This window comes from Elephas maximus, chromosome 5 (assembly GCF_024166365.1).
Source record: "Elephas maximus indicus isolate mEleMax1 chromosome 5, mEleMax1 primary haplotype, whole genome shotgun sequence".
Classification (NCBI taxonomy): Eukaryota; Metazoa; Chordata; class Mammalia; order Proboscidea; family Elephantidae; genus Elephas; species Elephas maximus.
In genome coordinates, this window is record NC_064823.1 from 68,630,586 (window position 1) to 68,656,251 (window position 25,666).

General features: G+C 40.8%; 1 protein-coding gene across 1 annotated transcript in view; it reads left to right on the plus strand.

Moving 5' to 3' along the window:
* Nucleotides 1-566: 566 nt before the first annotated feature.
* Nucleotides 567-25,666, plus strand: part of SLC10A6 (solute carrier family 10 member 6) — a 46,462-nt gene continuing 21,362 nt past the window's right edge. Inside the window, exons 1-3 of the mRNA XM_049885818.1 lie at nt 567-1,187; nt 17,894-18,012; nt 19,678-19,766. Of these exons, the coding sequence (XP_049741775.1) occupies nt 811-1,187; nt 17,894-18,012; nt 19,678-19,766 (585 nt within the window). The 5' untranslated portion in view covers nt 567-810. The remainder of the gene's footprint in view (nt 1,188-17,893; nt 18,013-19,677; nt 19,767-25,666) is intronic.

Consider the following 25,666-nt stretch of genomic DNA (forward strand, 5'->3'; position numbering starts at 1 on the left):
CTTGCGGGATTCCCAGCCTTCACCAGGAGGCCCAGGGGTGGGACATCTCAAAGAAGACTGTAGTCTCCAAAAGAAAGTGACAACTCCTTTGAATTATTTCGGATACAAAAATGAGTTGCCACATGTTTCATGAGACATATTCATGTGTTTAATACCATATTAATCTTGCAGGAGTTTAATTATTGGCTTTAGACACAAATTTTAACAGAAATCGAAAGAAGAATAACTGTGAGACTACTTCCAAAGCTCTCTTGAAGTTGCCTTAATCCCTCCTGACATTTCCTTAACTGGTTTCCTTTTGTTTTAATATTTCCAGCAGAAATGTTTTGCTAATGCTGTGAAGGGTGGCTTTGGCTTTGCCTCCTCTGTTTTTTCCGGAGTTAGCCTTTCTCTCTAAAAAACACTGCATCCTAGCTTTTTGAAATCCCTACTGAATTCAGAGGAATGATGTCTTGGCACCCTATCTCTTTTTCCTGGAACACAATGTGATGCTGACGACATAGTCCAGTCCCTCCACTCCACAAATTGGCTTGTCTCATTTCACTTGAATATTCAGTGGTGAGTAAGAACAGAAGTGGAAAGCCTTACTTACCACAGTTTATTATACGTTTCATATCCATGGTAATTATTTTCATAATGCCACACTTGAATAAACTGATCAAATTAAGAATGACTTACCCGGCTGGCCAATAGCTTTTGGAATGATTCTCCAAGGGTGACTTTGTTGCGTTATTACAAAACGTGGCAGGATAGACCTGTCCGGCCATTGGTTGCAGACATTCATTTGTGATGCTGCCTTAAGGAGATGAGATGACAGCAAATTGTTCCAGCATAGTGGCCTGCCCTGCCAACAGTTCGGAGGAGGAGTTGCGAGTGGGGCTAGAGGTACCTGGGAACCTAAAACTTGTTTTCACTGTGGCATTGGCCGTGATGATGGGGCTAATCATGTTCTCTTTGGGATGCTCTGTGGATATCCGGAAGCTGTGGCTGCATGTCAGAAGACCCTGGGGCATCGCTGTGGGACTGCTGTGCCAATTTGGACTCATGCCTCTTACGGCCCATCTCCTGGCCATCAGCTTCTCCCTGAAGCCAGCCCAAGCTTTTGCTGTTCTCATCATGGGATGCTGCCCAGGGGGAACCATCTCTAACATTTTCTCCTTCTGGGTGGATGGAGATATGGATCTCAGGTAAGTTACACTAGGAAGGCTCAGCAGTTTTCCCCCTGATTTCACTTCTCTAGGGGGATAACTAATTCAACCAAGGGTAACCCCTTCATTAGTGTTAAAAACTCTTCGAACCTTGTGGTGGAGATTCCAGTGGGCAGCATTTTATAGAGACTTGTTCAGCCATGGAAGGACTTCCCTTTCTGAGCTCAAAATGTACTTTGCTGTGATTATCTTCTGGTTTATTGGCAATGGTCTTTCTGAGTAGTGGGCTTTGGTTTATATGTGATAGTGGAGGCAGGTTTCCATCTCACCCAATTGCCCTTCCTAAGCATGAACTTCTTGTTACCTTCACTGGCATCTTTAACAATAGCCATGGGTTCACAATTCCCCAGGACGTAGGTTGAGAACTCCAGAAAGCTAAGGATAGTGGTTTGGAAGCAGTTGTGGTGGTGGTGTTGGCATAACCCGAATGAGGCCTTTGCCAATTCTAATCAGCAAGCATTGTCTGGGCAGTTGCTTTATGAAATAAGCATTGTGGGGGACGGGGGGAAGCTGAGAAGGGGAGTCTTAGAGGCATCCGCTCTAAGTTCTGATGGCTGCCTATTAGTTTGATTTGGGGAGCAACATGAAGGCTCCCATAACTAAAAAAGTTCTCTCTTACTGCTTTTCAGATGCTTAAAATTCACCACTAGAAGCTTATTCCTTTCCTTTTAGTCAGTGATCTTATTACCAGTTATGGCATAAATAAATACCACTGGAAGACATTAGTCACAGCTCTGGTGGTGCAGTGGTTAAGAGTTTGGTTGCTAACCAAAAGGTCAGCAGTTCAAATCCACCAGCCACTCCTTGGAAACCCTAAGGGGTCGTTCTACTTTGTCTTTTAGGGTTGCTACGAGTTGGAATCAACTCGACAGCAATGGGTTTTTGGAAGACATTAAGATTTATCATTCATTTATACCTTCATGAGGATGAATTAATCACATTTTTTTTTTTTTTGAGTATATGTTTTGATGGGGAAAGAAGAGAGAGCATTTGAGGAAAGAACAGAGGGGTCACCATTGGGAAATGAAAAGGGCAAAATGAAAGTGGTCTTTCTAGATTTCTTGCTTACTTGCAAACAAACAGCGTTGCCTCTTGCCAGGGAAAGAACCATATATAAATTTAAATCTGTTCAATGTGTGGTGTCATTTAGTTGAGATTTATTGTACAATGAATGAATGAGTCAGAGGTGATGATTGTACTGGGAGTTAACGTGAGAGTCAGCAGGTATAGTTTTCTGGTTTCCTGTATAACCTGAATATTTAGTGTATGGAAAATATTTTGCCTATAAATTTTGAATGGGTTCATACCATTCAGACTAATAATTGACTTCCATAAAAAATGTCTTTACTCACTCATGAGAGATCACTTGATGAGTTTTGTATCTTACTACCAAGCCACTAATATTACGTATGCATTGCTAATTCAAATTCAATAATGTTTATCATTAACATAATAATTGGAAAATGATATATTTTTAATTTCTTTTTTAATTGTGCTTTAAGTGAAAGTTTACAATTCAAGTCAGTTTCTTATACAAAAACTTATATACACACTGTTATGTGACCCTAGTTGCTCCCCCTACAATGTAACAGCACACTCCTCTCCATCCGGTATTTCCCATATCCATTCAACCAGCTCCTGTCCCCCTCTGCCTTCTCATCTCGCCTCCAGACAGGAGTTGCCCACAGTCTCATGTGTCTACTTGAGCTAAGAAGCATGCTCCTCCCCAGTATCATTTTCTGTCTTATAGCCCAGTCTAATCTTTGTGTGAAGAGTTGGCTCCGAGAATGGTTTTAGTTTTGGGCTAACAGAGATTCTGGGGGCCATGACCTCTGGGGTCCCTCCAGTCTCAGACCATTAAGTCTGGTCTTTTTACTAGAATTTGAGGTCTGCATCCCACTTTTCTCCTGCTCCATCAGGGATTCTCTGTTGTGTTTCCTGTCAGGGCAGTCATCGGTGGTAGCCGGGCATCACCTAGTTCTTCCTGCCTCAGGCTGGTGGAGCCTCTGATTTATGTGGCCTTTTTTTTCTTTCTCTTGGGCTCATATTTTCCTTGTGTCTTTGGTGTTTTTCATTCTCCTTTGCTCCAAGTGGGTTGAGACCAATTGATGCATCTTAGATGGTTGCCTTCTAGCTTTTAAGACCCCAAACGCCACTCACCAAAGTGGGATGCAGAACGTTTTCTTAATACACTTTGTTATGCCAATTGCCCAAGATGTCCCCCGAAACCATGGTCCCCAGACCTCTGCCCCTGCTACTCTGCCCCTAGAAGTGTTCTGTTGTTTTCAGAAAACTTCTTAGCTTTTGGTTTAGTCCAGTTGTGTGTTGTCCTTCCCTTCACTTAAACTAATTCTTGTCTATTATCTAATTAGTGAATATCCCTATCCTTTTTTCCCTCCCCACCCTTGTAACCATCAAAGAATGTTTTCTTCTGTGTTTAAACCTTTTCTTGAGTTCTTATAATAGTGGTCTCATACAATATTTGTCCTTTTGCGACGGATTAATTTCACTCAGCATAATGCCTTCCAGGTTCCTCCATGTTATGAGATGTTTCACAGATTCATCATTGTTCTTCAGGAAAATGATAAATATTTTTTACACAAAGTTTATATATCAGTGATAGATTCCAGGACCTGAAAGTTTTTGGAACGAAGGAAGGAAACTAATATTTATTAAGTACCTTGATAGATACTTCCACATATATTCTCTTCCTTGGCTCTCATAATAGTTGTGTAAATGACCTTTTATTATTTGGAATTTTACAGCCGAGAAAATTGTGACTCAGGTTGGTTAAGTAGCTTTCCAAGTGCTACAAACCAATATAGCAGAACTCAAATTTGAATTCGTATCTGTTTTATAACAGTCTGCAATTTAGGCTCTTCCTTCCATGCCATTTAGCAACAAAAGTAGATCTTCTGTTCTGAGTAAGACCATAAATCTTTAAGCAGTGTTCTGAAACTGTTCCGGGAGGAAGAACATTTATTATTTTTATCTCTTGTTAGCCAACACTATAATAAAAACTCTAATGAACAGGAAGTCTATACAAGATAAAGCTCATTTTACTTCCCTTTGTTAACGCTGTCCTTGATTAGCTTTAACTTTGGTTAAATTATTTAACCCATCTAAGCCTCATTTCTTCATCTGTAAAATGTTATAAAAAGGGATTAAAATTACCTGTTCCATATAAATACATACATATCCTTGGAAACCCTATGGGGCAGTTATACTCTGTCCTTTAGGGTTGCTATCAGTCAGAATCGATGGCAACGGGTTTGGTTTTGGCTTAATATAGCTATATTATATACATATATATGGAAACCCTGGTGGGGAAGTGGTTAAGTGCAATGGCTGCTAACCAAAGGGTCAGCAGTTTGAATTCGCCAGGCGCTCCTTGGAAACTCTATGGGGCAGTTCTACTCTGTCCTATAGGGTCGTTATGAGTCAGAATCTACTCAACAGCATTGGGCTTGGTTTTTTGGGTTTTATATATATATACGCAAACACACAAAACAAAACAAACAAAAATAAACTTGACATTTTAAAGTGGGGAATAAATACTAGATTTACAAAAGCTTATAGATACATGAGTAATAAAAATCTAATTTTCTGTTAAAGTTGAATATAGGAGAAGTTCCGTACCTTTGAATGAAACAATATCCAAGTTCATTACATGTCTTCCCAATTGATTATCAACAATAATAATTTTTAAGCAAAACTCAGTACATAGTTACTGATAAGAGTCCCTTCTGTTTTGAATACTGAATAAAACTCAACAGCATTTAGTACAAAGTCTTCATTTGATAAATGAGGTAATCCAGGTTTAGCTCTCCGCAGAGAAACACCAAACATGTTCCCTATGCCTTAAGTTCATGCTTCATCCAGTCAGCTTGCAGTTCTCCATGGGGTCACCCCAAACAGCCATTTCAGAATCAACATGTTTGAGCTAGTTTCTGCATTTTGAGTATCTGATGATGATACCAATCATTCTCCTTGTGACCTAGGCTCATCATCTTAACACCCCTATGCCTCACATCATTTCCTCACCTCGTTCAATCAGCTGCCAAGCCCTGTCTCTTGCCATATCACTTACAGGTATTCTTTCTTTCTATCGCCACTGCCATTACATTAGCCCAAGAACCAAGCCAAACCTGTTGCCATTAGGTCAATTCTGACTCATAGTATCCCAGTAGGACAGATTAGAACTGCCATATAGGGTTTCCAAGGCTGTCATCTTTATAAAACTAGACTGTCACGTCTTTCACACAAAGAGCAGCTGGTGGGTTGAAAGGCTGATCTTTCAGTTAGTAGCTAAGCACTTAACCACATTACCTCAGGCCAGGCCCTCACTATTCCCTTCTTGGCCAACTGCAGTATCTTCACAACCGTTCTCTTCACCTTCATTCTCCCCATCATGATTTCTAGTAAATGGACATGGCAACCCTGGGGGCAGAGTGCCTATGGTTGAATATTGACCTTGGACCTGTTTCCTGTAAATGGAAATAATATTTCCCTCATGGTATTGTGAGGAGAAAATGAACATGTTATGCATATAAAGGCTTCTCAACACCTACTATATTAGGTGGAAACTACTAAGCCTGGTCTAATCCACTTCTCCAGGTTTATTTTCCATTAGCCCCTTGAGCATTCCTGGCCTACAGTCAAAATGAACCACTCATTCTCCAAACATATCCTCTACTTTTCCAATTCTTCCTGCCCATGCTGTTCGCACAGCCTGGTGTGCCACCTGGCCTCATTCTATCCCCTCTAGTCATAATGTTATCCTTCATTATAACCATTCTAGGAAGCAATTAGCCAATATATATATATATGAAGACCCTTAAAAATTATTCTGTTTTTGGGCTGAGCTCGGCTGGTCTGGCTGGGCTTTCTCATATGTTGGCGGATTGGCTAAGGTAGGCTGGTCTTGGATGGCTTCAGCTGGGACAACTGAGCTCTCCTCCATGTGAGCTCTCACTCTTCAGCAAGTTACCCTGGGTCTAATTAGATGGTAGTGGCAGTGTTCTGAGAAAGGGAAAGCATGCAAGGTCTCTTTAGGCTTGGGCTTGAAACCAGTTCACCACAGCATCTACCACATTCCACTGGAAAATGTAAATCTCAAGGTCAACCCAGATTCAAGGAGATGGGAAATAGACTCTGCCTCTTGATGGGATGAACCACAAAGTAGCATTGCAGAGGGCATGGATAAGGGAAATGTGAAGAATTGGGGGTATTTTTGCAATATACCACAGGAGAGATGGATCAAATTCCTGCTTTTGAGGGTAGGACAAGGAGACTAAGGCCTGGCAGGACCATGTCATAGTTAAGTGCACACATCTGGAGCATTTATTGACTGGGCTGTCTTGGCAGATTACATAAACTCTCCATGTCTCTGTTTCCTCACTTCTAAAATTAGGATGAAAACACCTACCTCATGGGGTTGTTGTGAGGATTGAGTGATGAGTTAATATATGTAAAGTGCTTAGAATCGCACCTGGCACAAAATGCTACATGAACTATTATTATTGTATGGGGTAGGAAAAAGAGCACTGAGCCAAGACTCTGTGGTTTGGTCTCTGCTTAAGGAGCTGTGCACCTTTGAGCAGTTTAATTTACCTCTCTGGAATTCAGGTTCCTCATTTGTAAATCAATGGATTGAACTCTCTGAGGTGCTTTTAAGTTTTAAATATTTTGTCACTACAGGAATAGAGGAGTCCCTGGGTGGTACAAATGGTTAACACCCTCAGCTGCTCACCAAAAAATTGGTAGTTTGAGTACATCCAGAGGTGCCTCAGAAGAAGGACATGGTGATCTACTTCTGAAAAGTCAGACATTGAAAACCTTGTGGAGCACAATTCTACCCTGACACACATGGGGTCACCAGGAGCTGGAGTCGACTCAGTGGCAACTGGCTTTATAGGAAAAGAAAAGCAAATTATAAAGGGTAACTGTTCCTTTCCCTCACTTCAGTTTAACCTTTCTCCGGAAACTGTTTGACAGAGTTGCCTCTTCTTTCTCACTCCAAGGCACCAGAAGTAGAACTCTATTTTATCATCTATAAGAAGGCATTGTGATAGCTGATCTACTTCTCCACCTCACCCTATAAGGCTTAAGTTCCTCAAGGGTTTGTTCATCTTTGCGTCCTCAGTGCCAGCCTGGTAGAGGTAGACACTCAATAACTGTTAAGTGAATGACTGAATGAGAGTTTCTAATTAGCTGGGAAAGGGGAGTTAAGTCTTCAGCTTGCTGTTGTGTGCATTGCAAGAACTGCTCATGAAGTATAATGAGTCTACTGGTGCAACTCAGGACAGTGCTCAGTGTCTTCAGTTCAACAACTTTTGATTTATAAGGTTCATTCTTTCTTGAGCCTGTGTTTGCGTCCTCAGCCTCAGAGAAAGGGTTCTGACCACTGGTGTTGGTGGAGCCTGCGGGGTTTAGTGTTCAACTTTGGCCTCTAAAGAAGCTGTTGGGCCTTTTTCAGAGACCCTGGGACTAGGACTTCAGGCTGTTCAGGCTCGTTTGACACGGCCTGGTGGAGGCTAAAGCCTATTGCTGGAGGCTTTAGAGACGACTTTGTGATTGAATTCAGTTTTTTCTACTTACTCATTATGTGACCTCGTTTAAGTTTCTATAACTCTCTGAATCTTAGTCTTCTCATCTTTAAAATGGAGATAATAATACCTACACATTAGGTTGTGTAGATTAAAAAAAAAAAGAGAACACATATCTAAAATCATGAGACAAAATCTGGCACATAGTGCTCAATAAATGCTGGTTATTATTATTGGGAGGTATTAGACAAGGATATCATTTACATTTGGGGATGGAAAACCTGGCCTTAAACTTTTTTCTGGGGTTAAGTCTGTTGACCTGATATTATGGCATAATTCATGTCCATCTGGCTAATTAGTTTTTTATTTCTTTCAATAGAGAAGCAAGTTTCTATTTTCATATTTTTGAGTATCAGAGTTTCTGATTTTGTTGGGTTTGGAATTAAAACAACATTGGAATAATTTAAATTTCAATTGTAAAATGTTATACTTATTGACACTACATTTTAATATAAAGTATTTTTTAGGCCATTTCCCGGTTTGAAGGGAGGCTTTGGATTTACTTATTTGTTCAGACTTGCTAAATCTGTCTCATTCTCTGTGATAGTTTGGGGATGATGATCTCATTCTCCTTAGTACAAGTGGAATCTTGTTATGCTGAAGTCAGATTTTGCCAACAATTTTCAATATCTGAATAGCTGAGAGGCCCAGTTAGCAGCATCCTCTGTTTATATTACATTGGAACTTCATGGCAGCAAAATGAAAGGTGTGACTTCCTATTGTGTTCATACAAGTTCACTGTGGGCTCTTTCAGCTTCGTGGGTATTTATAGCAGTTGGCAGAACACCAGGATCATCTATTACAGTCCTTGACAATTACTGTGAGCATCACAGACTTGAACAATTGCATAAAAGATGGAAGCAGAAACCTCTCTAGTCAAGGATATAGAATCATTCTGGTATGAATCTCATACTTTGCTTCCCACAACTGTGACTCTTACCTTTCTGCTTGTTTGAGCCACCCAAACCCAATGCCGTCAAGTCGAGCCTTACAAAAGGGAAAATGTTTTGCTAGTTCTCCTGAAGTTCAAGATTACAGTGATGAAATATGGAATTCCTTTCAGGACCTGGTAATAGGAAGAGCCAAGGAATGTAGCACTCTCATAGGCTAAGAATTTGGAGAAGCTTCCCAGACACCTGCTTTATAGGTACACAGGTTTGAGAGCTCTGGCAAACTGAGTTTCTTCTTTTAATTTGCCTTCTAACCAAGAGGAAGCCTGTGCTCAAAGTAAACTTTCTTAATAGGAAAAAATAATTTTAAGTCTCATATATAGTAAAAGATGTGCAAGAAATGCTAAGAAAAGTTTGAAAAGGAAAATTTATGTGGAAGCTTTTCCCTATCATATATAAAAGTTTACTATGAAAACACTATAACTAAAACAGTCAAGTATTTGCTTAGGAAAAAAAGTTACTGATCAATAGGATAGAATAAGGTTTCTAAAACACATTCTGAATACATTGGGAATCCAATATATGATAAAGTTGACACTTCAGCTTAGTGGAAAATGAGGGTTTATTTAGTAAGTGGTATTGACCCTTTTTTTTTTTTTATTATTGACCCAGTTGTCTGTCAATATAGATGAAAATAAATTAGTCTCATACCTTACACCATATAAAATATAACTTTTAGAAGAGTTGAAAATATAAATGTAAACTATTCAACCAAAAATGTAAAAGATGGGGGGCAATATTTGAATACCCTCAGAGCGAAGGGAGATCCTTAACAAGATGAGAAACTCAAAAGCCATTAAAAAAAGGTTAAACAGATTTGACTACCTAAATATTAATTATTTTATTATGGCAAGAGTCATAAGCAAAGTCAAAGATACACAATAAACTTGGCAAAAATATTTGCATTACACATTATGCTGCATAAAAAAAAAAAAAACCAAACCCATTGCTGTCAAGTTGTTTCCGACTCATAGAGACTCTATATAAACCAAAAAACCAAACCCAGTGCCCTTGAGTTGATCCCAACTCATAGCGACCCTATAAGACAGAGTAGAACTGCCCCATAGGGTTTCCAAGGAGCCCCTGGTGGATTCGAACTGCCAACCTTTGGTTAGCAGCTGTAGCACTTAACCACTATGCCACCATATAGAGACTCTATATACTCTAATTTAAAAAGAGCTTCTACGAATTGAGGAGAAAAATTCAGAAAACCAAGGCTCTTTAGAGAAGAGCTTAAACCAAAGGTTAATAAACATGAAAACATGTGCAGCCTCTTAGTCAGGAATATAACAAACTGACAATGAGGTGCCTTTTTCAGCATTCTGACAAGAATTAAAAGGGATTGATCACATCCAGTGTAGACAAGAGAGTGAAATGCAACTGTCGTTTTGGAAAGTAATCTGGCAGTATCTATTAGAAGAAAAAACTCAGACTTTCATCAGAGTAATCTCACTTTGGCCCATCCAGCCTACATCATTTGAAGTGAAATATATATAAAGATATTTATTATAAAATTGTTTATAATGGCAAAAAACTAAAAGCAATTTATCCATCATCACTGAAATGGCTGAATAAATGGTGGCTTATTTAGATTATTCTTTAAAAGAATGTGTCCTTAAATGATATGTATTTACCTGAAAGTATGTCTATGATACATTAGGTAGGAAAGAAAAAAAGCAACTAGTTTACAGAATAAGGCATATTGTATGATTCCTTTAAAAGGGAGGGAGGGAGAGAGGGAGGGAGGAAGGAAGGAAGGAAGGAAGGAAGGAAGGAAGGAAGGAAGGAAGGAAGGAAGGAAGGAAGGAAGGAAGGAAGGAAGGAAGGAAGGAAGGAAGGAAGGAAGGAAGGAAGGAAGGAAGGAAGGAAGGAAGGAAGGAAGGAAGGAAGGAAGGAAGGAAGGAAGGAAGGAAGGAAGGAAGGAAGGAAGGAAGGAAGGAAGGAAGGAAGAAACAAAGAAAAGCCTGTTCACTGAACAAGCAAGCATGCCATGGCTTAAAAATAAACAAATAAATAAAGGGAAAAGGACATATATACAAATACTTGTGAATTATCTAAGTCTGTGTTTCTGATAAGGGCACTAGTCCTCTAAGAATTTGCTCCTTAAAATTTACTCACATTTTTTCCAGGAAGAGCAAGATGATTTTAATTATATTTTCATAGAAAAATTTCTATTCTTCTAGATTGTTATTGTGAGTGTCTGCCATTTGATTCTAACACTCGCCTGTCAGTTTGTCATACAGCAGTGGCTTGCACGCTGCTGTGTTACGGGAAGCTATGCCTCTGGTATTTCAAATATCAGCTGGGTCACCTATGGCCAACACTTTTCAGGAGAGCTTCCAGATTAAGGCAGATTAGGAAGAAAGGCTTGGCAATGAGCTTCTGGAAATCAGCCAGTAAAAACCCTATGGCTCACAGCAGGATATGGTTCGATATAGTGCTGAATGATGAGCACCCTTGCTTGGAAGTCATTCAAAATACACAGTGGCTGCAACAGTGGACTCGAGCACACCAAACATCTTGAAGATGGTACAGGACCAGGCAGTGTTTCATTCTGTTGTATGTGGGGTCACCCACCATATGTCAGAGCTGACTCTATGGCAACATGATATTTCATGTACATGCAGATACGGGAAATATGGGGAAGGCAGAGAGAATATTTACATAGCACCAATGTATTGACACATTTGTTATTCTTTAATTCATGCATTTATTCAGTAAGTATTTAATGAACTGCTACAAGGTACCACAGCATGAGACTGTGCTAGGTCCTAGGGACGGGCGCTCAGTAAGGCAGGACCTTTGACCTCAAGTTGCTCACCGTGTAGAACAGATTGACAAGTAAACAAACATTTGTGTAGGTTAGAGTGCAATACCTGAGATAATGCCTATAAAAGTGTGTCCAGAGGGCAATAGAAGCACTAAAGAGGGACAATCGAAGTGTTGAGGAAGAAAAAGCCCAAGGCCACAGGGATTGGACAGGAAATACTTTAGATACCTCCATCCCAGTGTATGCTTAAAACCAGGTTAAGGAGAAGACATTTCAAGGTAAATTACAATAGAGAAAACCTAAGCTAATCAGATCCGTAGCAATAGTATATAAAACACGTTATTGAGTTGATTCTGACACACAAAGAGCACTCTATTCTTCCAAGACATACATTTTTGTTCTTCTGGCAGTCTGTGGTTTATTCAATACTCTTTGCCAACACCATAATTCAAAGGCATCAATTCTTGACAACATCATTACCACTTTTGGTCCCAGGGCCTGATAACATGTCCAAAGTATGTGAGATATAGTCTCACCATCCTTGTTTCTAAGCAGCATTCTGGTTGTACTTCTTCCAAGACAGATTTGTTCGTTATCTTGGCAGTCCATGGTATATTCGATATTTTTTGCCAACACCACAATTTAAAAGCATTAATTCTTCTTTGTTCTTCCTTTTTCATTGTCCAGCATTCACATGCATATGAGGCGATTGAAACATCATGGCTTGGGTCAGACACACCTTAGTCTTCAAGATGACATCTCTGCCTTTCAACACTTCAAAGAGGTCTTTTGCAGTAGATTTGCTAATGCAATAGGTCATTTGATTTCTTGGTCTTTGATTATGGATCCAAGTAAAATGAAATCCTTGACAACTTCAATCTTTCCCCCGTTTATCATGATGTTGCTCATTGGTCCAGTTGTGAGGACTTTTGTTTTCTTTATGTTGAGTTATAATCCATACTGAAGGCTGTAGTCATTGGTCTTCATCAGTAAGTGCTTCAAGTCCCCTTCACTTTCAGCAAGCAAAGTTGTGTCATCTGCATATAACAGGTTGTTAATGAGTCTTCCGCCAATCCTGATGCCTGGTTCTTCTTCATATAGTCCAGTTTCTCTGATTATTTGCTCAGCATAGAGACTGAATAGGTATGGTGAAAGGATACAATCCTGACACATAACGTTTCCTGACTTTAAACCATGCGTTATCCCATCGTTCTGTTCAAATGACTGCCTCTTCATCTATGTACACATTCATGAGCACAATTTAGTGTTCTGGGTTTCCCATTCTTCTCAATGTTATCCATAACTTATTATGATCCACGCAGTTGAATGCCTTTGCATAGTCAATAAAACACAGGTAAACGTCTTTCTGTTATCCTCTGCTTTCAGCCAGGATCCATCTGAAATCAGCAGTGGTAACTCTGGTTCTACGTCCTCTTCTGAATCCAGCTTGAATTTTTGGCAGGTCCCTGTCAATATACAGCTGCAGCCACTTTTGAATGATCTTCAGCAAAATTTTGCTTGTGTGTGATATTAATGATATTGTTTGATAATTTCTGCATTCAGTTGGATTACCTAGCTTGGGAATAGGCATAAATATGGATCTCTTCCAGTCATTTCACCAGGTAGATATCTTCCAAATTTCTTAGCATAGACGAGTGAACACTTCTAGTGCTGCATCTTTTTGTTGAAACATCTCAGTTGGTATTCCATCAATTTTTGAAGAGTTGTTTTTCGCCAATGCCTTTAGGCGAAAGTAGGACTGTACTAAATTCCCAATTTGGGTTCTCATTTTTCCTAATCTCCTGCTGGCTTTTTTTTTCTTATTTTTCATGAAATACAATTTCCTGGCTCTCCACCGACTCCTCTGACTGTTCTTTCTCTGTGTGCACTGTGGGCTCTTCTTCCTCTCCCCAACCCAGAGGAGGAGTGGCTTTGCTGTCCAGTCCCTTCATCTTCTCTCATTATACATGCTTTTCTCCTCCTTGCACTAAAGCTACATGTTTTAATATGTTAACTAAGTTCTTTTCTCCAGCTAAAAACATGTGAAGGGTTAATAAAATAAAACTTTATATACTTGAAGAAATTACAAAGTGATTATATTACAAACTTATGAATCTGTGACTTCATTCATATCATGTAATAAAAAGTATGAAGGAGCCCTGGTGGTGCAATGGTTAAAGCACTCGGCTGCTAAATAAAAGATCGGCAATTGGAACCCACCAGTAGCTCCTTGGGAGAAAGATGTACAGTCTGCTTCCATAAAGATTACAGCCTTGGAAACCGTATGGGGCAGTTCTACTCTGTTCTATAAGATTGCTATGAGTTGGAACCAACTCAAAGGCATTGTCTTAGGCTGGGTTCTCTAGAGAAAGCAAAACCAGTAATGCATGTAAATATATAGAGGGAGATTTATATTAAGAAAACAGCTTATGGGACTGCAGAAGTTGGAATGTCCCAAGTCCTTGGATCAGGATAGAGTCCCTTCCCAATTCACGGAGCCGCAGAAGCTGGTGAACCCAAGATGAGCAGGTTGGAGGGCAGGGATTCTGCTCACAGGTTGTGACAGTTGAGGAATCCCCGAGGTCGGCAGGCAAGACTGCAAGGTTTCTCCTGAGTCAGCTGCAGGGGCTGGCGAACCCAAGATAGGCAGGTCGGCGAGCAGGACTCTTGCTCCAAGGCCGTGAAGATCAGAACCCAAAGATGGATGGGTAAGCTGCTAGCTCAAGTCTCAAGAACCAGAGGTCAGACAAGAGATAGCTGCTGGATCCAGAACAAGCCAATCACCTTTGCAAGGCGAGCAGGAAAAGGAAGTAGAGGGCAGAAGGTGGAGAGATGAAGGCTGAGGGGGTGGTAAGCTGCCACAGGCCCCACTCCTGCCGGTACCACTCAGCAGATTACATCATGGGGGTGATCGCATATCATATTCCAACAGGAAGGTGATCACAACATTATACAACTGCCAAAACACTGAGAATCATGGCCTAGCCAAGATGACACACAATCTTAACCATCATAGGCAGTGAGTTCAGTTTGGTTTTTTTGGAATAAAAAGCACAATAATCAAGATACACAGTATTTAAAGGTCCTAAGCTGAAAAAGTTTTTTCTTCATACATTTGTTGTTGTCATTAGCTGTCTCTGACTCATGGCAACCCCATGCACAAAGGAATTAAATGCTGCCCGGTCCTTTGCCATCCCCATAATGGGTTGCAAATTGGACTATTGTGACCCAAAGGGTTTTCACTGGCTAATTTTTTGAAGTAGATTGCCAGGCCTTTCTTTCTAGTCTGTCTTAGTTTGGAAGCTTCACTGAAACCTGTTGAGCATCATAACAACTTGCAAGCCTCCATTGACAGATGGGTGGCGGCCACATATGAGGTTTATTGGCTGCGACTCAACTGGGTTTCCTTAATGGAAGGTGAGAATTCTACCAATGAACCACCAATGTCCCTATCCCCCCAGACGTTACCAAAAAACGAAGCCAAACCTTTGTTTTTGAGGGTAGAACTGCCCCATAGGGTTTCCAAGGCTGGCTGGTAGATTCAAACTGCCGACCTTGTGGTTAGCATTCGAGTTCTTAGCCACTGTGCTACCAGGGCACCATTAAAAAAACCCTTTGCCGTTGAGTTGTTTCCGACTCATAATGACCCTATAGGGTAGAGTAGAATTGCTCCATAGGGTTTCCAAGGAGTGCCTGGTGGATTTGAACTGCTGACCCTTTGGTTAGCAGCCAAGCTCTTAACCACTGCGCCACTGGGGCTCCAAGGGCTCTATCTGGTGCGTGCAAATCCTTAAGATCTATGGCACTTAAAATTTGCTAGCATTTTTTACTTGGAGGAAATTAATCACAATCACGACAAAGATAAACAAACCAATTGTTTATTAGAAATCATTCCAGCTTTGTTCAACAAAGACCATGATTCTGTTTTGATATTCTCATTTGTTTTCCTGGTAAAGCTGTGCTGCTTGGCTGCTGGCCAGACTGCTTAGATTTGGTTCATCTGTCTTACACATCCATAGCATTTCCCTTTCCAAGGTGGCCGCATTTGTATTTCTGGTGCTGACAGCAGCAGCAGATACTAGTTTTTCTTTGTTTACCTAGGATATCTCCATTGGATGTTCCAATATGACCTGTCAACATATCCCTTCAAAGGGATCCAGTTCTTAAGTCAGTGATACTATTATTTTGAAGCCTAGAAATCTTACTTTTTACTCTAATTCTTCATGCTGCTGCAATTCCTTTTTTTTTTTTTATATTTTATTATGTTTTAGGTGAAAGTTTATATAGCAAATTAGATTCCCATTCAACAATTCATACACAGATTGTTCTGTGACATTGGTTACAGTCCCCAGAATGTGTCAGCACTCTCACCATTTCCATCCCACCTGCCCCATTTCCATCCATTCTCTTTGCCTTCTTATCTTTGCTTTTGGGTAAATATTGACTGTTTAGTCTCATATAGTGGATTGTTTAAAAGGGCATATTCCTCACAGGTGTTCTTGTTTATTCTATAGGCCAATGTATTATTTGGCTGAAAGGAGACCTCGAGAGTGGCTTCAGTTCCAGGTTAAAGGGTATGTCAGGGCAAGTCCCAGAGGTTTGTCTAGTCTGTATCAGTCCAGTAAGTCTGGTCTTTTTGTGAATTTGAGTTTTTTCTACAGTTTTTTTCCGTTCTAACCAGGACCTTCTATTGTGTCCCTGGTTAGAATGGCCGGTAGCGGTAGCCAGGCACCATCTATTTCTTCTGGTCTCAAGCTAGAGGAGGCTGTTGTTTGGGGCCATTAGTCCCATGGACTAATTTCTTCCTTGAGTCTTTGCTTTCCTTCACTCTACTTTGCTTCAGAGGGGAAGAGATGAATAGTTGTATCTTAAATGGCTGTTCACATGCTTTTAAGACCCTAGATACTACTCACCAAACTAGGATGTATACCATTATCTTTATGATCTATGTTATGCCAATTGACCTAGATGTCCCATGAGACTATGGTCATGAGCCTTCAAACCCAGTAAATCAATCCCACGAGGTGTTTGGGTGTGTCTAGGAAGTATCTATAACTGTGCCTACTATGTATTCTACATACAAATACATATATGCAAATGCCCACCACTATACATATATATGCAGTCATACATAATCCCATACGCCATCCCACACCCATATATCATACATATCTACCTATGTAACCACTCACATACTTTTTGCTTATTATTACTGTTGTTGCAAAATTGTATATGTTATAGTATTTACTGTAGTTGTCCTTTATTTTTGTGTGCCTCTCAGTGTCTTCATTCACCTTGGTCAAGTTGTGCTGACTTCCCCCATATTGCATATTTTTGCCTTTCCCATCACCAGAATTAACATGTGTCTATTTTTTTTTTTTTTATTATTTAGTAGGAAACCCTGGTGGTGTAGTGGTTAAGTGCTACAGCTGATAACAAAAAGCTTGGCAGTTTAAATCCACCAGGCGCTCCTTGGAAAGTCTATGGGGCAGTTCTACTCTGACCTATAGAATCGTTACAAGTCGGGATCAACTTGACAGCAATAGGTTTTATTATTTATTAAGTGGTCTCTTCCTTCCTCCCCTTCCCACCCCTGGTAACCATCAAAGAATGTTCCTCTCCATGTATACCTATTCTTGACCTTTTATAAAAGTGGTATCAAGTAATATTTGTCCTTTTGTGTTTGACTTATTTCACTTAGCATAATGTCCTCCAGATTCATCCATGTTTTGAGATGTTTCACAGGCTCTCAATTTCTATTTTTAATTATAGAATCACACAGTATCAGAATTGTAAGAGAACTTTTAATTTAGTGCAGCATCCCATATCAATTCTCTTTTGCTGTGACTCTGTACCTTCCCTGGCTCTATCCAGCTTGCCCTGTCTGAGTATCAGTGGCTGAGGGGTCCCTGCTTTACCTAATTCAAATATTATGGCATGTGGTAATGGTTTGACTTCTTCCTGGCGGATATTTTGGACCCACAAGGACAATAAATCTAATGGATTTGAGGCAGATGTAAACACTGGGAGCAAGGTAGAGGGTAAGCAACCATTACGTTGTAGGCTCTTTCAGGGCAAGAATCATTTTAGCACCTAGCAGTCTGTTTAGGGCAAGAAGATTCTCAAATGAATACAACTTAATTAATTGACAGATGGTAAGAACAGTTAAGAAGTTTCTCTGGACCACAAATACAGTCCTTTTGCCACAATTCGTTGAATACTAATAGAGGAGAGAGCCTGAAGTAACTTACTCCAGGTAATCTCTAAGAAATTGTGTCCCAGGCGTTGCTTTTAGTAAAGACTACATACTTAATTTCAAACTCTGCCTACTAAGCATCATTTTAATTTTACTTTCAGCATCAGTATGACCACGTGTTCCACAGTAGCAGCCCTGGGAATGATGCCACTCTGCCTTTATTTCTACACCTGGTCCTGGAAACTTGAGCAGAATCTCACCATCCCGTATCAAAACATAGGTCTGTATTGGGCTTGTGAAACGTAATACTAACAGAAATTACAATGAAATAATAACTATCATTTATTATGTATGTCCTTTATGTGGATTTTTATGTATTATCTAATTTTAATTCCCTAAATAATCCTACAATAGCGATTCTATTATTAGTTCCAGTTCCTAGATTTTCAGACTTAAAAAGGTTAAGCAACTTGACCAAGATCATGTCGCTGGCAAGTGCAGAATTGGAATTCTAACTCAGGTATCTGACTGCAAAGTCCAGTCTTTAACTCCCACAACAGTTCATTTTTGAAAATAAAGGAAGCCAGAGAACTTATTAAGAAAAAAAAAAAGAAAGCTCATATAATTGGACTACCAAACAATGGAAACTTTGATGATCCAAAGTATAACTGGATCACGGAGCTCTAATTAGTCTTTTGTTTCCACAACTTTACCTTTCACATTGCTGTGAGCCTTGACTTTTTTACTGATTGTATATAAGTGATTCTTATCTGTTTTAAGATAAAACCGATGACCACACCCATATCTCCTTCCTTGAATGTTATATCTCAATAAATTCTGTCCGTTCTCTAGAAAACTCTATGTGAACTTGCTAGGCTTGGAGGAAAAATTTGGGGGTAAGATCTGCCTGTTGTAATTTGGTCAGAGCCTTTGGAGACATAATAGTAACTATGATTCTTAAAACTCTTAAGTGTCAATTTGGAGTCCCAAGTAAGACTCTAGATGTTTGGAGGTTTACAACCCATGCCCCTTAGTCCAAAATCATGCATTCTGTGGGCATGCAACAGGGATCTGGTAGGAAAATAGAGGCCATCTCCTATCATGGCTGGAGTCCACTAAATATGTAAAATTTGAGTGAAAACTTAATCTGGAAGCTATGATTTTATGTGCAACTTTTTCCTATCCTATATGTTATTTAACATTGTTTTTTATAACACATTCTGAAAGGCCTATCATGTCTTTGTGAAACAAATGTTCTATTGGTCTGAAATAGAGAAATAACAACCAAACCTGTTGCCATTGAGTCGATTCTGACTCATAGCAACCCTATAGGTCAGAGTAGAACTGACCCATAGTTTCCAAGGAGCTCCTGATGGATTTGAACTGCCAGCCTTTTGGTTAGCAGCCATAGTGCTTAACCACTACATCACCAGGTTTTCCACCCATACATTAAAAAAAAAAAACAAAAAACCAAACGCATTGCCGTAGAGTCGGTTTTGACTCATAGTGACCCTACAGGACAGAGTAGAACTGCCTGTATGGTTTCCAAGGACTGCCTGGTGGATTTGAACTGCTGGCCTTTTGGTTAGCAGGCATAGCACATAACCACTATGCCACCAGGGCTTCCCCACCCATACATAGTGACCAAATAATTTCTTGGACTTCAAAAGGTACCCCTGTTTTCTAATCGTTATGTTTCCCTTTGTATTTAAAATTCAGTGTGAGAGAAAAATGATGGGCCACATATGGTGGCATTCCATTAGTGACACATAACCTTCAAAGACAGTCTTCCAAAGTTTTATTTTTTTATATTAGTGGAGGTGGATGCCAAAATAACATGCAGCTTCAATTAAAGCTTTTATCTAATTGAAATAGACATTGTTGAGGAGATCTGAGAAGTCAGGGTGAGAGAGAATACTGTCTGATGGATTTTTCTTCTCTTCAGGAATTACCCTTGTATGCCTGACCATTCCCGTGGCTTTTGGTATCTATGTGAATTACAGGTGGCCGAAACAATCCAAAATCATTCTCAAGGTAAGTGACTCCATGTTGTAACTAGCACATTCTCAGATTCAGAGACTTGGAGGACAGGCATAGGTAATGACTGGAATCAGCAAGCCAATCAAATACAGTCCACACCCAGCAACTTTCCTTACATGTTCTGCACTCGAGGAGTCAGGCTCTATGTTCCCCTCATTTCTCTTAGCCTTGCTCTGTCACTCCTTGAGTCTGTACACCGAGGCTTGTGACACGCTGGAAAGTATGGTGCTCTTGCTTTACTGACAGAAAAGATTAGGTCTTTTTGTGTGGACAGAGAGAGCGCAGGGCCAGTGCCTTCACAGAGTTTGACACAAGATTCTCAATTTGAAAGCTATTCCAACATGCATGAAATAGAGTTCCAATGTTTAAGGATATGGTTGCTTTCATAGAAAAGCAGGACGAAAGGCTGTCTTTCAGAAGTATTTTTGGGAGAACCTCTAAAGTTGTAGTTTGCACACATGAACAAGGGTTGAACATGTGAATATGACAGTTTAAATGAAACAATCCCAAAAGGATTGAGAAGTCTGGCCACCAAATCATGGTAATGAGAACCTCCTGTCTGCCCTTGACTTTGCAGGGTTATCTTTGTCTGCTCAGAGAACAATCAAATGCCCCTGTTAAAGGACTTTTTAAAGTACATAGCTAGGGAAGTGACATTCTAACAGTGATGCCATTTTTCTAGTTATAGTTGTAGGATAAGTAAGATTGTAATAAGTATCGCTTTCATGGATGTTTAAAAAACATTTTAGTCATATTTTAGATTTATAAAGAAATAAACATTTGGGGCTAACGAGGGGGTTCAGCAAACATGCTTCCGTTCACTTTAGTTTGGGGTTTGGATGTTTAAAACTGAGTGTCAACTTGGCTGGGCCATGACTCTCAGTGGTTTGGCAGTTATGTAATGTAGTTTGGTAGTTATTATGTAGTGAAGTAATTTGGCAGTTACGTAAGGATGTAGTTATCCTCAGTTTTGTGACATAATGTAATCACCTCAATGATGAGATATGATGTAATCAGCCAATCAGTTGTAAGGGGAGTTTTCTCGGAGCTGTGGCCTGCATCCAATATATATGGATGTTCTGGCAAATCATGCTGGCTTTTGTTCACTCTGGATCCTGCATCCAGCTCATCATCTGATTCTCCATTCTTGGGACTTGAGCCAGTGGCCTGCTGTATTGCCTGCTGATCTTGGAATTCATCAGCCTCTGCAGCCTGTGAACCAGTAGCCTGCCATCTGACCTGCTGATCTTGGGTTCATCAGCCACTATGACTACATGAGTCAAGAGAAGCCTCCAGCCAGATGCTGATCCACAGACTTGGGACTTACCAGCCTCTGAACTGTGTGAGCCATTTCTTTGAGATAAATCTTCTCTCTCTCTCTCTATGCTTCACTGGTTTTGCTTCTCTAGAGAACCCAGCCTAAGACATTTGGTACTAGGAGTAGTTATAGAGAAACAAAATTGTAAGGATCAGTTTTCTAAATTGGTTCTCAAATCAGGTTAGTCTTAAAGACAATGATGACTCTGCTTTCAGTAGTAAAAAGAAAACTGCTAATCCATAGCATGAGGTGCCAGTAGAAATACACAAAATATCACCATCAACAGATCAAGTATTAGTGAGAGGAAAAGCTCTGGGTGATTGCATGTTTGATATTTTTCTACAACTTATCCAAATGTGAAGTATAAGGAAGCTGGTTGGTTGGTCCTACTTTCACTAGACAAAGTGGTGAAAGAAAGAGATGAGCTCAGAGCTTCAGAGCCAAAGCTCAAGCGCTGCGTAAATGACCTCAAAGTTGCCCTGCAGCCCTGAAAGAAAGCCAAGTGGAAACCCCTACCTAGGAAAATAGTAAACCGAAGCAATACTGCATTCCTGTAGGGACTGCAGAGATTATTACCACCAACACGGACTTGAAGGATGCAGGGGTGGTGATTCCCAACATATCACCATGCAACTTACCTATTCAGTCTGTAAAAAACACAGACATATCTTGAAGAATGACAGTGGATTATCGAAAACTTAAGCAGGTAGTGACTCCAACTGCAGCTGCTGTTCCAGATGTCGTTGCATTGCTTGAGCAAATTCAGACATCTCCTGGTATGCAGCTATTAATCTGGCTAATGCCTTTTGCTCAATTTTGATTTCAAAGGACGCCCAGAAACAGTTTGCCTTCAGCTGGCAAGGCCAGCAATACATCTTCACTGTCCTACCTGAGGGGTATATCAACTCTCTAGCCCTATGTCATAATTTAGTCCGCAGGGACCTTGATCGACTTTCCATTCCATAAGGTGTCACACTGGTCCATTACATTGATGACATTATGATGGTTGGATCTAGTAAGGAAGATGTGACAATGACTCTGGACATATTAGTAAAAACATTTGTGTGCTAGAGGACAGAAAATTAATCTGACAAAAATTGAAGTGCTTTTCACCTCAGTGAAATTTCTAGGGGTTAGCGGTGTGGAGTATGTTGAGATATTCCTTCTAAAGTGAAAGATAAGTTATTGCATCTGGCCCCTCCCACAACTAAAAAAAGGAGGCACAGCACCTGGTGGGCCTCTTTGGATTTTGGAGGCAATATATCCCTCCTTTGGGTGTGCTACTCTGGCCTATTTATCAAGTGACTTGAAAAGCTGCTAGTTTTGACTAGGGCCCAGAACAAGAGAAGGCTCTGCAATAGGTTCAGGCTGCTGTGCAAGTGGCTGTACCACTGCGCCATATGATCCGGCTGATCAAATGGTGTTTGAGCTGTCAGTGGCAGATAGAGATGCTGTATGAAGTCTTTGACAGGCCCCTATTGGTGAATCACAATGCAGACCCTTAGAATTTTGGGGCAAAGCCCTGACATCCTCTGCAGATAACTACTCTTCTTTTGGGAAAACATCTTTTGGCTTATTATTGGGCCTTAGTAGAGACTGAACCCTTGACCATGGGCCACCAAGTCACCACGTGGACTGAGCTGCCTATCATAAATTGGGTGTTGTCTGACCCACAAAACCATAAAATCAGAATTGCACAGCAGCATTCCAGCATTACATGGAAGTGGTATATATGAGATTGGCCCTGAGCAGAACCTGAAGGCACAAGTTGCATTAGGAAGTGGCCCAAATGCCCATGGTCTCCACTTCTGTCACCTTATCTGCCATCTCCCAGACTGCACCTATGGCCTCATGAGGAGTCCTTATGATCAGTTGACCGAGGAAGAGACAACTCGTGCCTGGTTTACAGGTGGTTCTGTGCAATATGCAGACACCACTTGAAAGTGGACAGGTATAGGAGTACAGCGCCTTTCTGGGAACTACCTGAAGGACAGTGGTGAAGTAATATCCTCCCAATGGACAGAACTTTGAACAGTGCCAGATGTGAGATTGTGTACTGATTCATGGGTTGTGGCCAATGGTTTGGCTGGTCAGGGACTCGAAAGGAACCTGATTGGAAAATGAGAGACAAGGAAGTATGGGAAGAGGTATGTGGATTGAGTTCTCTGAATGGGCCAAAGAAGTGAAGATATTTGTCTCATGTGAAATTCACCAAAGGGTGACCTCGGCAGAGAAGGATTTTAACAATTAAATGGATAGGATGACATGTTCTGTGGAAACCACTCATCTCTTTCCCCAGCCACTCCCATCATTGCCCAATGGGCTCATGAATAAAGTGGCCATAGTGGCAGGGATGGAGGTTAGGCATGGGCTCAGCAACATGGACTTCCATTCACCAAGGCTGACTTGGCTACAGCCACAGCTGAGTGCCCAATCTGCCAGCAGCAGAAACCAACACTGAGTCTCTGATATGGCACCATTCCTCAAGGTGATCAGGTAGCAACCTGGTGTCAAGTTAAATACATTGGACCGCTTCCATCATGGAAAAGGCAGTGTTTTGTTCTCACTGGAATAGACACTTACTCTAGATACGAATTTGGCTTCCTTGCATGCCATCTGTGGACTTACAGATGCTTTATCCAACATCATGGTACCCCACACAGCATTGTCTCAGATCAAGGGACTCAGTTCATAGCAAATGAAGTGTGGCAATGGACCTATGCTTACCATGTACCCATCATCTTGAAGCAGCTGGCTTGATAGAATGATGAAATGGCCTACTAATGGTGCTGGCTCAGTGGCAATACCTTGCAGGGTTGGGGCAATGTTCTCCAGGACGCTTATACGCTCTAAACCAGCATCCAATATATGGTGCTATTTTTCCCATAGCCAGGATTCATGGGTCCAGTAATCAAAGGGTGGAAATGGGGGTGGCAACACTCATTACTACCCCTAGTGACCCACCTGCAAAATTTTTGTTCCTGTCCCTATGACTAAACTCTGTGAGTCTAGAAGTCTTAGTTCTAAACACAAGAATGCTCCCACCAGGAGACATAACACTGATTCCATTGAACTGGAAGTTAAGAATGTCACCTGAGCTCCTTGGGCTCCTTGTGCCTCTGGATCAACAGGCAAAGACGGAGTTACTGTGTTAGCTGGTGTGATTGATCCTGATTACCAAGGGAAAATTGGATTGATATTGCATAATGGTAGTAAAGAAGTGTCTGTCTGGAATACAGGAAATCCCTCAGGATGTCTCTTGGTACTACCATGCCCTGTGATTAAAGCCAACGGAAAACTACAACATAATTCTGACATGCATACTAAAGGCCCAGACCCTTCGGGAATGAAGTTTTGGGTCACCATACCAGATGAAGAACTATGACCAGCTGAGGTGCTTGCTGAAGGCAAAGGGAACAGGAATGGGTGGTGGAAGAAGGTAGTTCTAAATACCAGTTATGACCACGTGATCGGTTACAGAATCGAGGACTGTAACTGTTGTATTTCTTCCTTGTAGGTATGCATTAACTGTTCTTGTTGTCTTCACTTATAAAATTAAGATGTAAACAGGGCTAGAGCATTTATGGTTGTAAACTTGTTAGTTTTACCATCTTAGATGCAAGTATGAGTTTGTAATTGTCTTTACTAGAGATTGTATATGGTTTAAGTAGGCATGTACCAGTGCCAAGTTGACAAGGGGTGGATTGTGATGGTTAAAGTTTGTGTCCACTTGGTTGGGCCATGATTCTCAGTGGTTTGGTAGTTATGTAATAATGTAATTTGGTAGTTATATAATGATGTAGTCATCTTCCATGATGTGATCTAATGTGACCAACCAATCAGTTGTAAGGGGTGTGGCCTTATCTATTATATATGGATGTTCTGGCAAACTCACCGGCTTTTGATCACTCTGGATCCTTCGCCTGGGTCATCATCACCTGACCTCCAGTTCTTGGAACTTGAGCCAGTGGTCTGCCATATTGCCTGCTGATCTTGAGATTTATCGGTCACTGCAGCCTGTGAGCCAGCAGCCTGCCATCTGACCTTCTGATCTTGGGCTCATCAGCCCCTGAAGCTATGTGAGTCAGGAGAAGCCTCCAGCCTGATGCCTGACCTATGGACTTGGGACTTGTGAGCCATTTCTACAATCATGTGAGCCATTTCCTTGAGACAAATCTCTGTCTTTCTCTATACTTACACATACACGCTTCATTGGTTTTGCTTCTCTAGAGAACTCAGCCTAAGACAGGGCTTATGGTTTGGCTCAGTTTAAGCGTTTGTGTTTGACTCTATCTGGCCAAATATTGGAAACCCTGGTGGCTTAGTGGTTAAGTGCTACAGCTGCTAACCAAGACGTCAGCAGTTCAAATCCACCAGGCACTCCTTGGAAACTCTATGGGGCAGTTCTACTCTGTCCTGTAGGGTTGCTAGGAGTTGGAATCGACTTGACAGCAGTGGGTTTGGTGTTTCTTTTTTTTCTTTTTGGCCAAACATTGTCACTCCATTTCCTCCATTTGCTGCATAAACAGATATTGCTTTCGCAGTCTGGCGCTAGACTGGAAAACTCGCCATCATT